Genomic DNA, 13,859 nt, shown 5'->3' with positions numbered 1-13,859 from the left:
GATTGAGTGAGGAAAACAGTCACTCAAAACAAAAAAACTGCAGAAACTCTCAAAGATCAACATCTGACACTAAATAATAGGCCTATCATTCAACATCAACACAAGTTTGCTGATAGGGTAGCTAATTTCTCACAAGTCCATTTTCATCATCAGAGACAGAGTTACTAGGACGAGGCAACAAATACAGTAGTCATAGCTATATTTAGTAACCAACAATTTGAACGACTAGCATGCAGCATTGATAGCAATGGGAAGCCTCAAAGAACAAAATACTAACTAACAGATGTGCTGATAATTCTTCAAGAAAGACAAGGGAACTCCGACCAGAGATCACAAAAAACGGCTGACATCATGAAGAATTTGAAGTCTGTTATAATATTATAATTTAAACTTTCAATTTGAATTTGAATCTAATGGGATAAATTTGTTATTTGATCAAACTGTGCTCGTAGCTCTTTGTTAGGCTGCGATTAGTCCAAAAGAGCATAGAGCTATACCACGAATTCTGGAGCATAAAACACATAGAAACAACCCGATTATAAGAAAAAGAAACAGTATAAATTATGTCTCCAAAAGTGTATGAATCCAATGTTAATTATCATAGATTTAGAGCTTCTAAACTGGCTTAATCCTGATTTTAATTAATATTTATTTAGAACAAGCATTCGCTCGTTTAGTTTAAACCCAGCCTTGCGCTCAAGTAGAAATTGTAATTGTGAAAAATTGACCTATAGTTTGATAGATTTCATTCTGTTGAAGGATTTAAAAAACTGAGAACGATCATTGTTTTTAATAAGTGTGATAGTTTATAATATTGGACGATACCCTGCTTAAAATTACTGCGATGTATTTATAACAGTAAGTAAGGTCTTATACATTTATAAGGCTAGGTACAAACCAGTTAGTCAAGACAAGAGAAGACATGATCAGACACGTTTAGTCACAATACTTCACATAGTTGCTTATGAAGACATGTCTAATTGCAATGACTAATCAGTGTGAGTTGCGTCATAAACAACATCTATGTAAGGTATTGTGACTAAACGTGTCTGATAATGTCTTGTCTTGACTAACTGGTGTGCGCCTAGCCTTGGGCTGGTCACACACTGATTAGTCAAGACAAGACTAATCACGTTTAGTCACAATACTTCACATAGCTGCTTGTGAAGACATATTGTCTAGTTGCAATGACTAATCAGTGTGAGTTGCGTCATAAGCAACAATATGAAGTATTGTGACTAAACGTGTCTGATCATGTCTTGTCTTGACTAACTGGTGTGCGCCTAGCCTTGGGCTGGTCACACACCGATTAGTCAAGACAAGACTAGTCACGTTTAGTCACAATACTTCACATAGTTGCTTATGAAGACATGTCTAATTGCAATGACTAATCAGTGTGAGTTGCGTCATAAGCAACTATGTGAAGTATTGTGACTAAACGTGTCTGATCATGTCTTGTCTTGACTAACTGGTGTGCGCCTAGCCTTGGGCTGGTCACACACCGATTAGTCAAGACAAGACTAATCACGTTTAGTCACAATACTTCACATAGTCGCTTATGCAGACATGTCTAATTGCAATGACTAATCAGTGTGAGTTGCGTCTCAAGCAGCTATGTGAAGTATTGTGACTAAACGTGACTAGTCTTGTCTTGACTAATCGGTGTGTGACCAGCCTTAGGGCGAGTTTCACCAAATTCACGTTAACGTTTCGCTTAGTAATCTCCAATTAACACTAACTGATGACTTTAACGAAAGATTAAGAAATTTGTGCGCCGCCATGACACTTGCTTCACATTGTTAGCATGTAAAACCTAACCTAGAAAATCCAACTAGATCCGAAAACTCAAGTTTTGTTTACCAAATTGAGTGGGATATTAGCCTACAAATTTTAGTAATTAATAATATTTATATTTTAGTTTTTTTAGATGTATGATTTATTAAATTTAATTTAGGATGTAGTGTTCTGATAATTGTTCTATAGATTGTTTTTTTTTTGTAAATAGTGAAATTTCAAATTTCACGGGATGTCTTCTAGCCATTCTGTCAATGTTGTGTTGCCTAAGTCGGGATGCACACCGGAGAAACGCGTTTCGTGAAAAAAGTTTCAGGAAACGTGAAACGAAAGTTGCTCGCAATCGACTGATAAGATTAAGCAGGGAACGTTTCTTTTTTGTATGCATGCGCGAGTGAAACGGATTGCATGAAACAAGTTTCATGAAAGAGGGCTTCCGAAATGCGTTTCTCCGTGTGCATCCCGCCTAAAGCTATCAATAGAAGAAGGGACCCAACATTCATAAACAGTGAAGAACGCATCTTGTCAATCTTATTAAAAAATAAGTCGTTTCGTGTAAAACACGAATTGATCTAATAAAAAATAATTGTAAAAACCACGAATAAAAATTAAAACATAACCAACTAAACAATCTACTTTCAACATGACAGTAAACAGAGCGTCGCCATTTTTTTTCTTAACGACTGATTAATTACAGACCAAATTTGGCCGGTTAACTCTCTAACGGCTCATTAGCTCTAACGGCGTGTGTTGAAACCCGATTTTGTCAGTTAAGGGCTAATTGAAGTTTACGCTTCCTCTAACGACAAGTTTAGTTCCTGGTGAAACCCGGCCTTAGTGTCATAGAAACCGGACTAAGACAAGCATTATTACGAGAAACAAACACACCATCAAGCTGGATTCGCCACAACAGCGACAGTGAAAATATAATCCCCATAAGTTCTAATGGCAATATTCATACTCACTCGGCCGGGCTGAGTGTGAATAGTCCAATTAGAAATCGTGGGAATTATATTTTCACTGTTCACTGTCACTGTTATGTGTGAATCCAGCTCTTAGACCAGTTATAGAATGGACACGGCCTATTGTATATTCATACTGTATAAAGTCCATGAAGCCAACATCTACTGCCAAATCTCCAAATCGTGACGTCAGCATCAGATAGAAAACTTTTCTGTAGAGTTTGTTTACATTGTTTTCCATAGCAGATTGTGTCTATTTCAGCGGGAGCGCAGCTGGAGTTTACCATTTTCATGAAAAATAATTTACATCCTTCTGAAATAAACACAATCTGAAAGTTTTCATCCGATGATGACGTCACGATTTGGAGATATGGCAGTAGATGTTGGCTTCAGAGGCTAGACTTCCCAGCGTGTCTATTCTATAACTGGTCTAAGATCCAGCTTTATCATGTTATTTTATTAAGGTTTTGTTATTCAATTGAATGATAAAAGCTTACATTTGCTGCGATTTTCAATGGTATAATGCTCGTCAAATTCCACATCCTCTGGTCCAATTCCTCATCCGTCTAAAACAGAATCCACCACATAACAATTAACAATTGTTTTTTGCAACTGAAAAAATATCAACAAATTGGAAATATGGAGAGAAATTCAATTTTGAAAGACGTAACAATAGATAACATTGAAACATGGCTCTTCTTTATTGATATTTTTGTAGATCAAAACGTAAATAATATTTGAAAATGATCTGTTAAAGTACAACTCAGTCACATAGTTTTTCATAAAACAGCGAGGGTTGGAATAGGTTCTGGGATTTGCTAAGGCTAGGCACACACCAGTTAGTCAAGAAAAGACAAGACACGTTTAGTCACAATACTTCACATAGTTGCTTTTGAAGACATGACTAATTGCAATGACTAATCGGTGTTTGTTGCTTTATAAGCAACTATGTGAAGTATTGTGACTAATCGTGAATAGTCATGTCTTGACTAACTGGTGTGTGGCCACCCTAATAGTTTGGCAATTTTATCATTGCATTAGTTTAGGAAAATAATAAATACTAATCAAAAAAATGTACTCACTGTAAGTACCATGAAAATTGTTGATACAAACATTGGAAATATATTTCACATAAAACGTTGCTAATTTATTATATAATTTAGAAAACCATAGAAAACAAAAAACTCTGAAGATTATTTCCGTTTTCTCAAGCTGCTTTTACACCAAAGTTATTAACAAAATGTCTTTTTTCCGTCCTTATAGATTCTATTAGATTGAACATAACTTATCATACACATGATGTGCATTGTGTTTGTCAAGCTCCGTTTAATCTAATAGAATCTATAAGGATGGGAAAATAAACATTTTTTTAATAACTTTGGTGTAAACGCAGCTTTACTATAGTGAAAGGAAAGTGATATGCAAGTCATGTGTAAGTACAATGTATGAGATCCAGTTGTTTATAAAGCATTGGTGACGGTGCGTAGAAATGTATTTGATTTGAACATGAAATCAGACGGTTTGCATTGAAAGTGTAGGAAATAATTGGCACTCTTACTGAATTCTGATAAGGTATATTGTGTCTCCTATGACATGAATTATATTTTCTATATTAAGACTGTGCAAAGGCTTCAGTTTCAGTTGTCAAATATCATCAACGTTCGCTATTATTTAGGATGATAAAATACATCATACTTAACATACTCTTTGGACTAAGTTCTTTACAATGCAGTGCTTTACAGTTAATTTTAATTTTTTTATGATCATCTATTGATACAATTATACACGATTCATTGCAATGTTCAAATAATACTGAGAATGAATTGGCAACAACATAAACAAGATGTGAACATCGTATTTGCCAGAAAACCCAATCTAAAGGATCAAGAAAATCCAATAGAAATCAACTAAATTAATAAAAACTTGTAGTACCCTCTATTAAAACATTTTAAAACTTTAAAAATATTCAACTAGTTTCGACAATTGGCCATATTAAAAATATTTTAATAAAAGGGTACTTCAAGTTTTTATATTGTTTTTATTAATTTGAATAAAGTAGCCCATATAAGTGAAGTGATATTAAATTAACTTAAGTATTGTAATAGAGCAATAGTAGATGATGGCAAGAAAAGGTGGATCCTATTGCAGTTATAGTATAGTATACTGTATTATAAGGAGATTAAATAAATGATACCGGAGCTAAAGAATACACTTCATTGAAAAATTAACTATAAAGAATGTATATTTCACAGAGAATCTAATGAACATGCACTGATAACTATCCATAGGTTTCTGAGAGAAGAGTATCGACAGGTAGATCTATTTTCAACCTTAAAACTTATCAGTTCTTATGCGTGATATGGCATCCACAATGATTTAGGCTCAACTCACACTTACGCGACACAGGTCGAGAAGAGACTTGACTCTAGTCGAGAGCATGTGCTTTCAAATGGTGACAGTCGCGGAGACTAGATTTATTTATTTATTTAGCGTATGGCATTTTTTTGTCAAATTTTTAAAATTTCACACTTTTATAAGTGCACGTCGAGGGATGAAATATACTGTATTGCCTGGGGACTGGCTACAGTGAAGTCGTTAGCCTCGCCCAGGTAGGCACGTCTCTCACACTCAAATATAATGTGGTGCACTGTCTGCTCCATCGCCCCACAGTCACATACTGGGGAGTCTCCAAGTCCCCATTTGAAAAATGACGCATTGCATCTCCCATGCTGGGTTCGAATTCTGTTGAGTGTCACCCAGATGCGCCGGGGGAGCTCAAAACCAGGAGGCCTAGTGCATGAGAAATAGCTCTCGGTATTCCGGGGGCACCTCCTCTCTCCATCTTCTGTTCAGAGAGAACCCTCATCTCTCAATTGCTCTGCCATCCTGACCGCTGGCCTTCTGGACTTCAGCTCCCTTCTATATAAATCCGGAATGTCCTTATGGTTGGAAGAAGATGATTGGACGAAATCCTTTCATAGAGCTAAGGAGAGCTTGTGCTCTGCGAAGAGGAGGTGGGGGTAGCTGCTGAGCACTGGGAGCCAGGAAACTGGAGTGGATCGTACGCTCCTGTATTATTCGCATTGAATTATTCAGTTGCACATCTACAAGGTGAGTGTGACAACTGTTGACCAGAAGATGCACAGTACTCAGCAGCAGCATACACCAGGCCCAGACTAGAGTACCTCAGAGTTGAGAAGATGAGCCCCAAGTTGTGCAACATAGTTTCCTAATAATGTTGTTTGTTGTCTTCACTTGGCTGCTACATTCCTAGGTGCTGGTTAAAGAGAGGGTCCTGTCCAGGGATGCCAAGATATTTCGGAAACTCATTATGTTTCAAGGCAGCATCATTCATTAAGACTTTCAGCTCAGCATTGCTAGTTTATTGCTTTGATGGAATGCTGATACTTCAGTTTTCCCAGGGCTGGGGCACAGCCTCCACTTCGGAACAGTAGTCTGTCATACAGCCAAGTCACTTGTTGTGCTCCCTCTCCATCTCAAGGTCACTACTCTGTGTAGCCAAAGCCAAATCATCTGCATATGCAATAATACTCTGGACCTGACTTTAGGTAGGTCTGAGACATAAAGGTTGAAAAGGAGAGGAGCCAAGACAGATCCTTGTGGCAGACCATTGTCAAGCCTCTTTGTTCGACTCATGTCATGCCCAATCAAAACCTGGAAGGATCTCCCGCGGAGACTAGAATCGACTGGTCTGAGTGTCACCATTTGTAAACACATGCTCTCGACTAGAGTCGAGTCTCTTTTCGACCTGAGTCGCGAAAGTGTGAGTTGAGCCTAAAGGTGCGTACGCGAACATGAGTAATTCACTTTTAATCAGCTGACTATATCTGTATTTTTACAGGAACGGTAAGATACAGATATAAAAAGCTTGTCATCAGCCGATTAAAAGTGAATTGCTAATGTTCGCGGCGCGTATATCTGTACGCACCTCAAGACTCCATTTACAAAGCACAATAATTAATTACTGAATAAAATAGATATTCAATCTTGCTACAATTCTCACACTCAACGTCAATCACCCGTGACAATTATTGCATTTGTTGAATGAGAATTGATATTGTGGAATTTTTAAATAATTGAAAAACACAATTATATTTCTGTCACATCCCCATTTTTATTAATTTGTTGACAGGACTGCAGTTTTGTGTTAAAATCAAACTAAAAAATAGTGAAAAGTGTTGAATTTAAAGTGAAAATAAATTATTGTACCTCTGGCAGGTTCTAATCCAAAGAGCTCAAATTCAAGACAAATTCAAATGGAATAATTGCTGAATTCAGCTTAGTGGTTTCAACACAAAACTGCAATCATCTGTCTGTAAAAGTCTAATAAATGTGGATGTGACAAAAATAAAAACATTTTAACATTTTTTTTATTTCAATTCATTTTAACAGTGTTTTTTCAACAATTATTGGATTTGAATTTGTCTGAACGCTTCGGAATAGAACCTGCCAGAGCTTCAATAAATTATTTTTCACTTTAAATTTAATTCCACCCACATTTAAGTTATTATTTATTGATTCTTACAATAAGTACATCATTAAAATGATAGAGAGAGAAAAATAAGGTAACCTTGTGCTGGATTGGCGTATCAATGGCAACCAGACCTGATAACAGCGCTCACACTCACATTCCGGGACGAAACGTCACGGTACGATAGGACTATGTTTATATAGACATGTTTTCTAGACATTTTAAATTGATAAATTACTTATTGATTTTTGAGAAAGCATAACAACAGGTCTACTGTTCACAGAACTACTAGTTATTAGAGAAATAATTTTGAAGGACCATGATATTATTTCATATCATGTTGTATATTTTATGTAAATTAGACAATACATTTGATTTTGAATTATATTATCACTGCTGCAGGTTACACAGAAATGCTTTGTTTCTTCTAACTGACTGAAGTGTACCTATGTCAACTACAGACAGCAAAGGTCGATTCTAACATTCACTCTAACAGTTGATTCTAACAGTTTCATAGTGCAAGTAGGAGGAAGTGAACTTGTGTGTTTGTGTGTGATTGATAGCAAGGTCTATAAATAATACAGGTCATGACACGATCCCGTGATGCATTGCAAAATCGCCATTTTGTGGGGTTCTAGTTCAACAATTATCAAATTTTTCAGCTGTTATCATTATTATAGATTAAACAACATGATGAGTTATTTGTAATATTGTTCAAGGGATTATTGCTTGGCTTAGATATCTTCCGACAGAGATATTTAAAGCTGGGGTTTCGTTTATGCATAATGCTGTTGTCGACCACGACAGGGTGAGGATCTCAGATTGGGTAGATTTCAATTTTCTAAATAACCTAAAAGATTATGTTCAATTATGTTTTAATGGGGGAGGTCGTGTTTATACTTTAAATGGCAATATGTAGATATTATTAGAAATGTTCGATTCTTGAATAATAAACACAAATAATGAAAAGTTATTTGATCAGCTGTTTTAGCAAATTTTCACCCCCCTTTTTTCGTGTAGTTTAGAAGTTGATATTGTAGTAATTATTAACATTAAATGAAAAAGACTTAGAAATTATCAAAAAAACCACATATTTATTGATACTTAGAAAGACCGGTTTCGGTTATTACACCATTGTCAATCTCTTGATCAGAGATTTCTTAGTCTTAGACAATTTCTTAGTCTTTTTAATGTAATGTTAATAATTACCACAATATCAACTTCTAAACTACACAAAAAGGGGGGAGAAATGTGCTAAAACAGCTGATCAAATAACTTTTCATTATTTGTGTTTATTCAAGAATCGAACATTTCTAATAATATAAACATATTGCCATTTAAAGTATAAACTCAACCTCCCCCATTAAAACATAATTGAACATAATCTTTTAGGTTATTTAGAAAAATTGAAATCTACCCAATCTGAGATCCTCACACACATGAAATTTGGACAATATGAATGTCAACAGTGCTTGTCGTCGTAGTCGTCGACTGCGGAAATTTACGCACAAACGAAAATGCACCCTAACTAGGAACTGAATTAATTACAGATGGAATTGAATAGAGAATGCATTTATTCAAATGCTAATTAATATATTATTATTATTGAACGAAAATCCTAAATAAATGCTGCAAATCACCCCGAAGACCTCTGCTACTGCAGACATTGACAACAGGGCTTACAGCTAGATGGAAATTCGATGAGAACTACTATCCAAAAATTAGTTGCCAGCCCGGGAATCGAACCCGGTGCCTATTTGCTAAATCCCTAGCAATTGGGAGGTACCGGGTTCGATTCCCGGGCTGGCAACTATTTTGGATAGTAGTTCTCATCGAATTTCATCTAGCTGTTAGCCCTGTTGTCAATGTCTGCAGTAGCAGAGGTCTTCGGGGTGATTTGCAGCATTTATTTAGGATTTCGTTCAATAATAATAAACTGAATTATGATTTTTAGCTTCAATTGATTGGAACTTTAAACTGTTTTCGAGGTTGCCTCTTGTCCCAATGCTTTATGAATCATAAATGTTACAAGAATAAGAACAATTTTAATAATAAATGAATGAATAATTAATGAAAAATTTACTATTGAAATTCTATTATGAAATTATTAAAAATATAATTTCATGCTTGTTAAAATATAATTGATAGTTTTTGATAATATTGATATGATTGATAATTTTAACGAGAATGAACAGTTAATATTTCATCAATAAACCTGTATCAGCTACCGTCTATAGAAGGCATTGACAAGACAGAGGATCGGCAACGTTTTTCTCCTATCTTTCTCCACTGCCATTATAACTGTCACCTGGTCATATGGGACATATATATGATTCATATATTTATCTCATATTGATCAGGATTTTAGAGTTTTATTTTACGAAAAGTTTAATGAACGGTGTTTCTGCCTTTGAACAGTTTTGTCATCGACAGAAAGATTGTTTATTTCACTTGTTATCAAAATTATTGTAGTTTCTCTTTTGTTTTTCATAACAAACGTGCTCGGCTTGTGCGACTGATAAAAATATGTATTTGAAATGGCTTCATGTTTGGCATTGACTGAGTTATATATTAATACCCAAAATTTTTTACTAGTCGGTGTGTGAGCTCGTTCGTTAGGACTGAGAGTAAAAGTCCGGCTGTTCTGGTGAAGGGGATAGATTTTGTTCTTGTTTTATAATACAGTTTTCCTGTCACAGTTCGGGCAGTTTAAAGAGAATTGTATTATTGAATAGGAGGGGATCTGAACCCACTTCATTAGATCAGTTTTTTTATTTATTTTTCATTAATAATTAACGTCGCGATTAACCAGTGGATGCCAAATTGGGGGCCATTATCATAAAGGTAGGTGACTATTGAGTCATTGTTTTAAATTTTCCATAACCACAACAAATTTAATCTTCACTAGCAGCCAAGCGAGTAGCCCTTGAAATATTTATCTATTTATTGTTATTTCATAATTTATAATTATAATTCTAATTTTTTGTACAAATAATTTATTGTTTTGTTTTAATTATCAAAACCAGTACGATCATTTCTTGTTTTCATTTCCCACCTTTACATACTCGGTGTAGGCACATATTGCTTACATAATTGGTGGAGGCGCCAATTGTTATTCATTTTCCCACCCTTACATAACGTGGACTCGATTATATCAGTCAAATTTCCTCAATAAATGAAGAAATTATATACATCACATAATGGCAGTGGAGAAAGATAGGAGAAAAACGTTGCCGATCCTCTGTCTTGTCAATGCCTTCTATAGACGGTAGCTGATACAGGTTTATTGAGGTAATATTAACTGTTCATTATCGTTTACAATAATCAATTAAATTTTATCAAGCAAGAAATAATATTTTTCAATGAATTTTCATAATCAAGATGAAATATTTTGATAATTGATTATATTTCTACATTGTTAAAAATCAATCTGGCAACAGAGCAAAGCATGTAAGAGATGGCGCTATCTGCTTTGTTGAATGATAGACAAGGATAGCAATACCATTGCTAATCAAATACTGCCATTATAACGTGGACATCACTATTGCAGTCAAATTTCTTCAATAAATGAACACTAAGTGAATAAATTTGACTGCTAGTCGATCTTTTTAATAACAAAAAAGTACTTTCATTATTGTATAACACCTAAAGTTTTGTCTGCAAAACATTTTCCTACATTACTAAACAAATTTTCAAAATTTACACGGTTATAGCTCACACATGTTCTACAAAAACCTTGAGAAAATTAATCTACAGCTTCAAGCAATGTATAATCCTTGTGAGCAGAGCAAGTTATTGCACGAAAACAAGCAGTAAACATGGTACGTTTTTCAAATCCTAATAATGAATTTCCATTACCATCTGCATCACATTTTTCCCCATTTTTGGCAGCCATTGGGATGATAGGTATTAAATATGGTTTATTAGTTTCTCTGAATAGAAGTTTAGAATCAATATAACACTGCATAAATCAACATTCTTTGCCACGTTAACAAATAAAAAAGTAATTCTATTCCAATTCCAATTTTTTCGACATTATTTTAAGGAATATATCAGAATATATCTGAAAACTATCATACAAGGAAAACATATTTTTTCAAGTATAGATTAGAAAATTCATTATTATTGTCTTATTCTGTAGTTAATATTAAATTCCAATTCTGGTCATTCAAAGCTAAAGTGGTAAAACATAGTGGAGCCCGCGAGGTAAGCTTTAATCTTGAGAAAGTGTTAAATGTATGCATGTATTTGAACGGGTCAATACATACCGCTCCTACTATGAGCACCACCATTTGAATACATGCATTACCTTCAACAATCTCAAGCTTGAAGCTACCTTCGCCGCTCTACTATCTTTGCACCGTTAAACGAATTAAACCTGAAATTAAGGTGGAGCTAATACGTGAAATTTAGGATGTAAAAGTTGTTAGTCTAATTTAGTCTAATGTCGCATACTTGATTAGTACCGGTAAAGCTGAACTAATTAATATTGTTAATGGTAACTGTTTAGTTTAGCTTCGTCTCATATCGTACAGTTTTCGAGTCATCGCTGTACTAATTGTTAATAGGAACTGGTTAGTCTAATAATTATTCATAGTGAGATTCACTTCATAGAGTCAGCACCTGTTTAACATTGGTTTGCTATCCTTGTCTAACATTCTTTCTTTATTGATTCATACAAAAAGTACATCATCAAAAAATGATAAGGAGAGAAAAAATAAGGTAACATTGTGCTATTCCTCTCCCAAATTTAGATAAGGTTACACATAGTCCGAAATAGGTTGTAGTTGTACAATAGGTTTAAGTCTTGTAGTTGTTCACTTTACAAAATTTTCAGTTCTTAGTTATTTTCACAAAGTAGATTTTTAAATTTAGATTCAAAATTAAATTTTTATTAACATTTCAATTTTACGTAAGAAATCAATCTCAATCAAATCGATTGTAGAAATGTGATTACTATTGAATATTCAATCTGTCATAAGAAATATTATATAATCATGATCATGGAAAGTAGATAAGTGATTAAATATTCAATTTCAGTTATAAAAATTATTATAAAATCATGGGAATATATATATATTTTTTGAAAAATAAAATATAATCGACCATCAACACGAATCAACAATTACTGTAATATTACATCATATAAACCAGTATGACTTGAGTTAAAGAAATAATTTTGAAGGACGAAAAAAAACAAAAAAACAAACGTAATTCTAAAAGCACAGCTGACTTTATGATGTGCATCTCAATAATATAGTGTCATCGCAGGTTTTCAGAGACATAGATGTATTAATAGTGTTGAAACGACAACATGACACATTAGACTCACCCTATTCATGAGAACAGCCCTTCTGATCTCCCTGACGCCGTCATAGACGAGTCGAGAAGCATCGATGAACTCGTTTTCGTCAACATCCTTGGGGGGATTGGAGGACAGCGCATCCACGGCCACTTCCACTCGCTGTGCGAAGTTCGGCATCACTGTCATTCAAACAATATAACTATCAGTGATTCGTAAACATCATTTCCTAGATATTTCAATTCCAATAGACTATAGTATACCGCACAAAATAGCCAGATGGAAATAGGAAGAGCTGAGTACCGCCTTCTTGATAAGACGGCTTCTCTGATTGGCTCTCGTGGGATTAAAATTTAACCAGCTTTTGTGCAACCAGCACCAAGTTTGTTTACGAAAGTGGCCGGTTTGTGATCATGCCATGTTGCCAGATTCATTGAACAGATAAATCGTTCCATAGCTATGGATTCTATAAATATGTTTAAGAAATCAATAAAAATTTATTGAATCAATAGCTATAGCGTTGTTTATTGAACGTCTGAGAAACCGGGCATAAGAATAGTCCCCTTACAACTCATGTGAAGAATATCTGACTCTGGTACTGATATTTGGGGATCCACCTTCAATTTTTATTTTTTATTTTTATTTTATTCAATTCTTCACGTAAAAATCACAAAAGCAGAGGCTCTAGTGATGTGTGAAATGTCATTTAATTATTCAAAATGGGAAAAAGAAAGAGAAAAAATAACCATGAATGTGGATCACTATAAACCCACTGTCATACCCCAACCCAAGGCAAACCAACTATTACATAAATAGAACACTAACAGTGACCATACTATATTGGCAAATCATGTAGAGGCTATCTTCTCAAAAAATTCCTCAACTTTATAGGGACACATACCTATGAGAATGGTTTTTAATTTCTTCTTAAATAGACCAGGAGTAGTACCCTTTCCTTGACTATCTGTGGTAGGACATTGTAAACCTTGATGCCCATGTAATAAGGGCCCTTCTCCAAGAGAGTCAGCCTGTGCTCTGGATACCTGAGTCCCCTGAATCGCGTGTTATTAAATGCGTCACTTGTCTCTCCTGGAAACGGTCCTTATTTCTAAAAACCAATAGAGCTAACTCTAAGACATAAACTGCCGGGGCTGTAAGGAGGGAGTGTTCTCTAAATATGGGTCTGCAAGAACATCTGTCTGTCAGGCCGAATATTCGCCTCAAAGCTTTTTTTTGAGTCCTGAAAATAGATCCAAATTCTGTTGTTCTGCCCCAAAAAATGATACCAAAGCGTAGATGGGATGCAAAA

General features: G+C 34.8%; 1 protein-coding gene across 1 annotated transcript; it reads right to left on the bottom strand.

Annotated features, from left to right (window-relative positions):
- Window positions 1-3,253: 3,253 nt before the first annotated feature.
- Window positions 3,254-12,754, bottom strand: LOC120356343 (catenin alpha-2-like; the record flags this gene model as incomplete). The annotated part of the gene is made up of 2 exons (XM_039445270.1): window positions 12,581-12,754; window positions 3,254-3,322 (listed from the first exon to the last, which is right to left on the bottom strand). Coding segments are annotated over exons 1-2 (228 nt in total), but the record flags the coding sequence as incomplete, so codon positions are not given.
- Between the last annotated feature and the right edge of the window lie 1,105 nt (window positions 12,755-13,859).

Source organism: Nilaparvata lugens, unplaced genomic scaffold (assembly GCF_014356525.2).
Source record: "Nilaparvata lugens isolate BPH unplaced genomic scaffold, ASM1435652v1 scaffold6531, whole genome shotgun sequence".
Taxonomy (NCBI): Eukaryota; Metazoa; Arthropoda; class Insecta; order Hemiptera; family Delphacidae; genus Nilaparvata; species Nilaparvata lugens.
The sequence above is the reverse complement of the archived record's forward strand: the minus strand, read 5'-3'. Positions and strand labels throughout refer to the sequence as shown.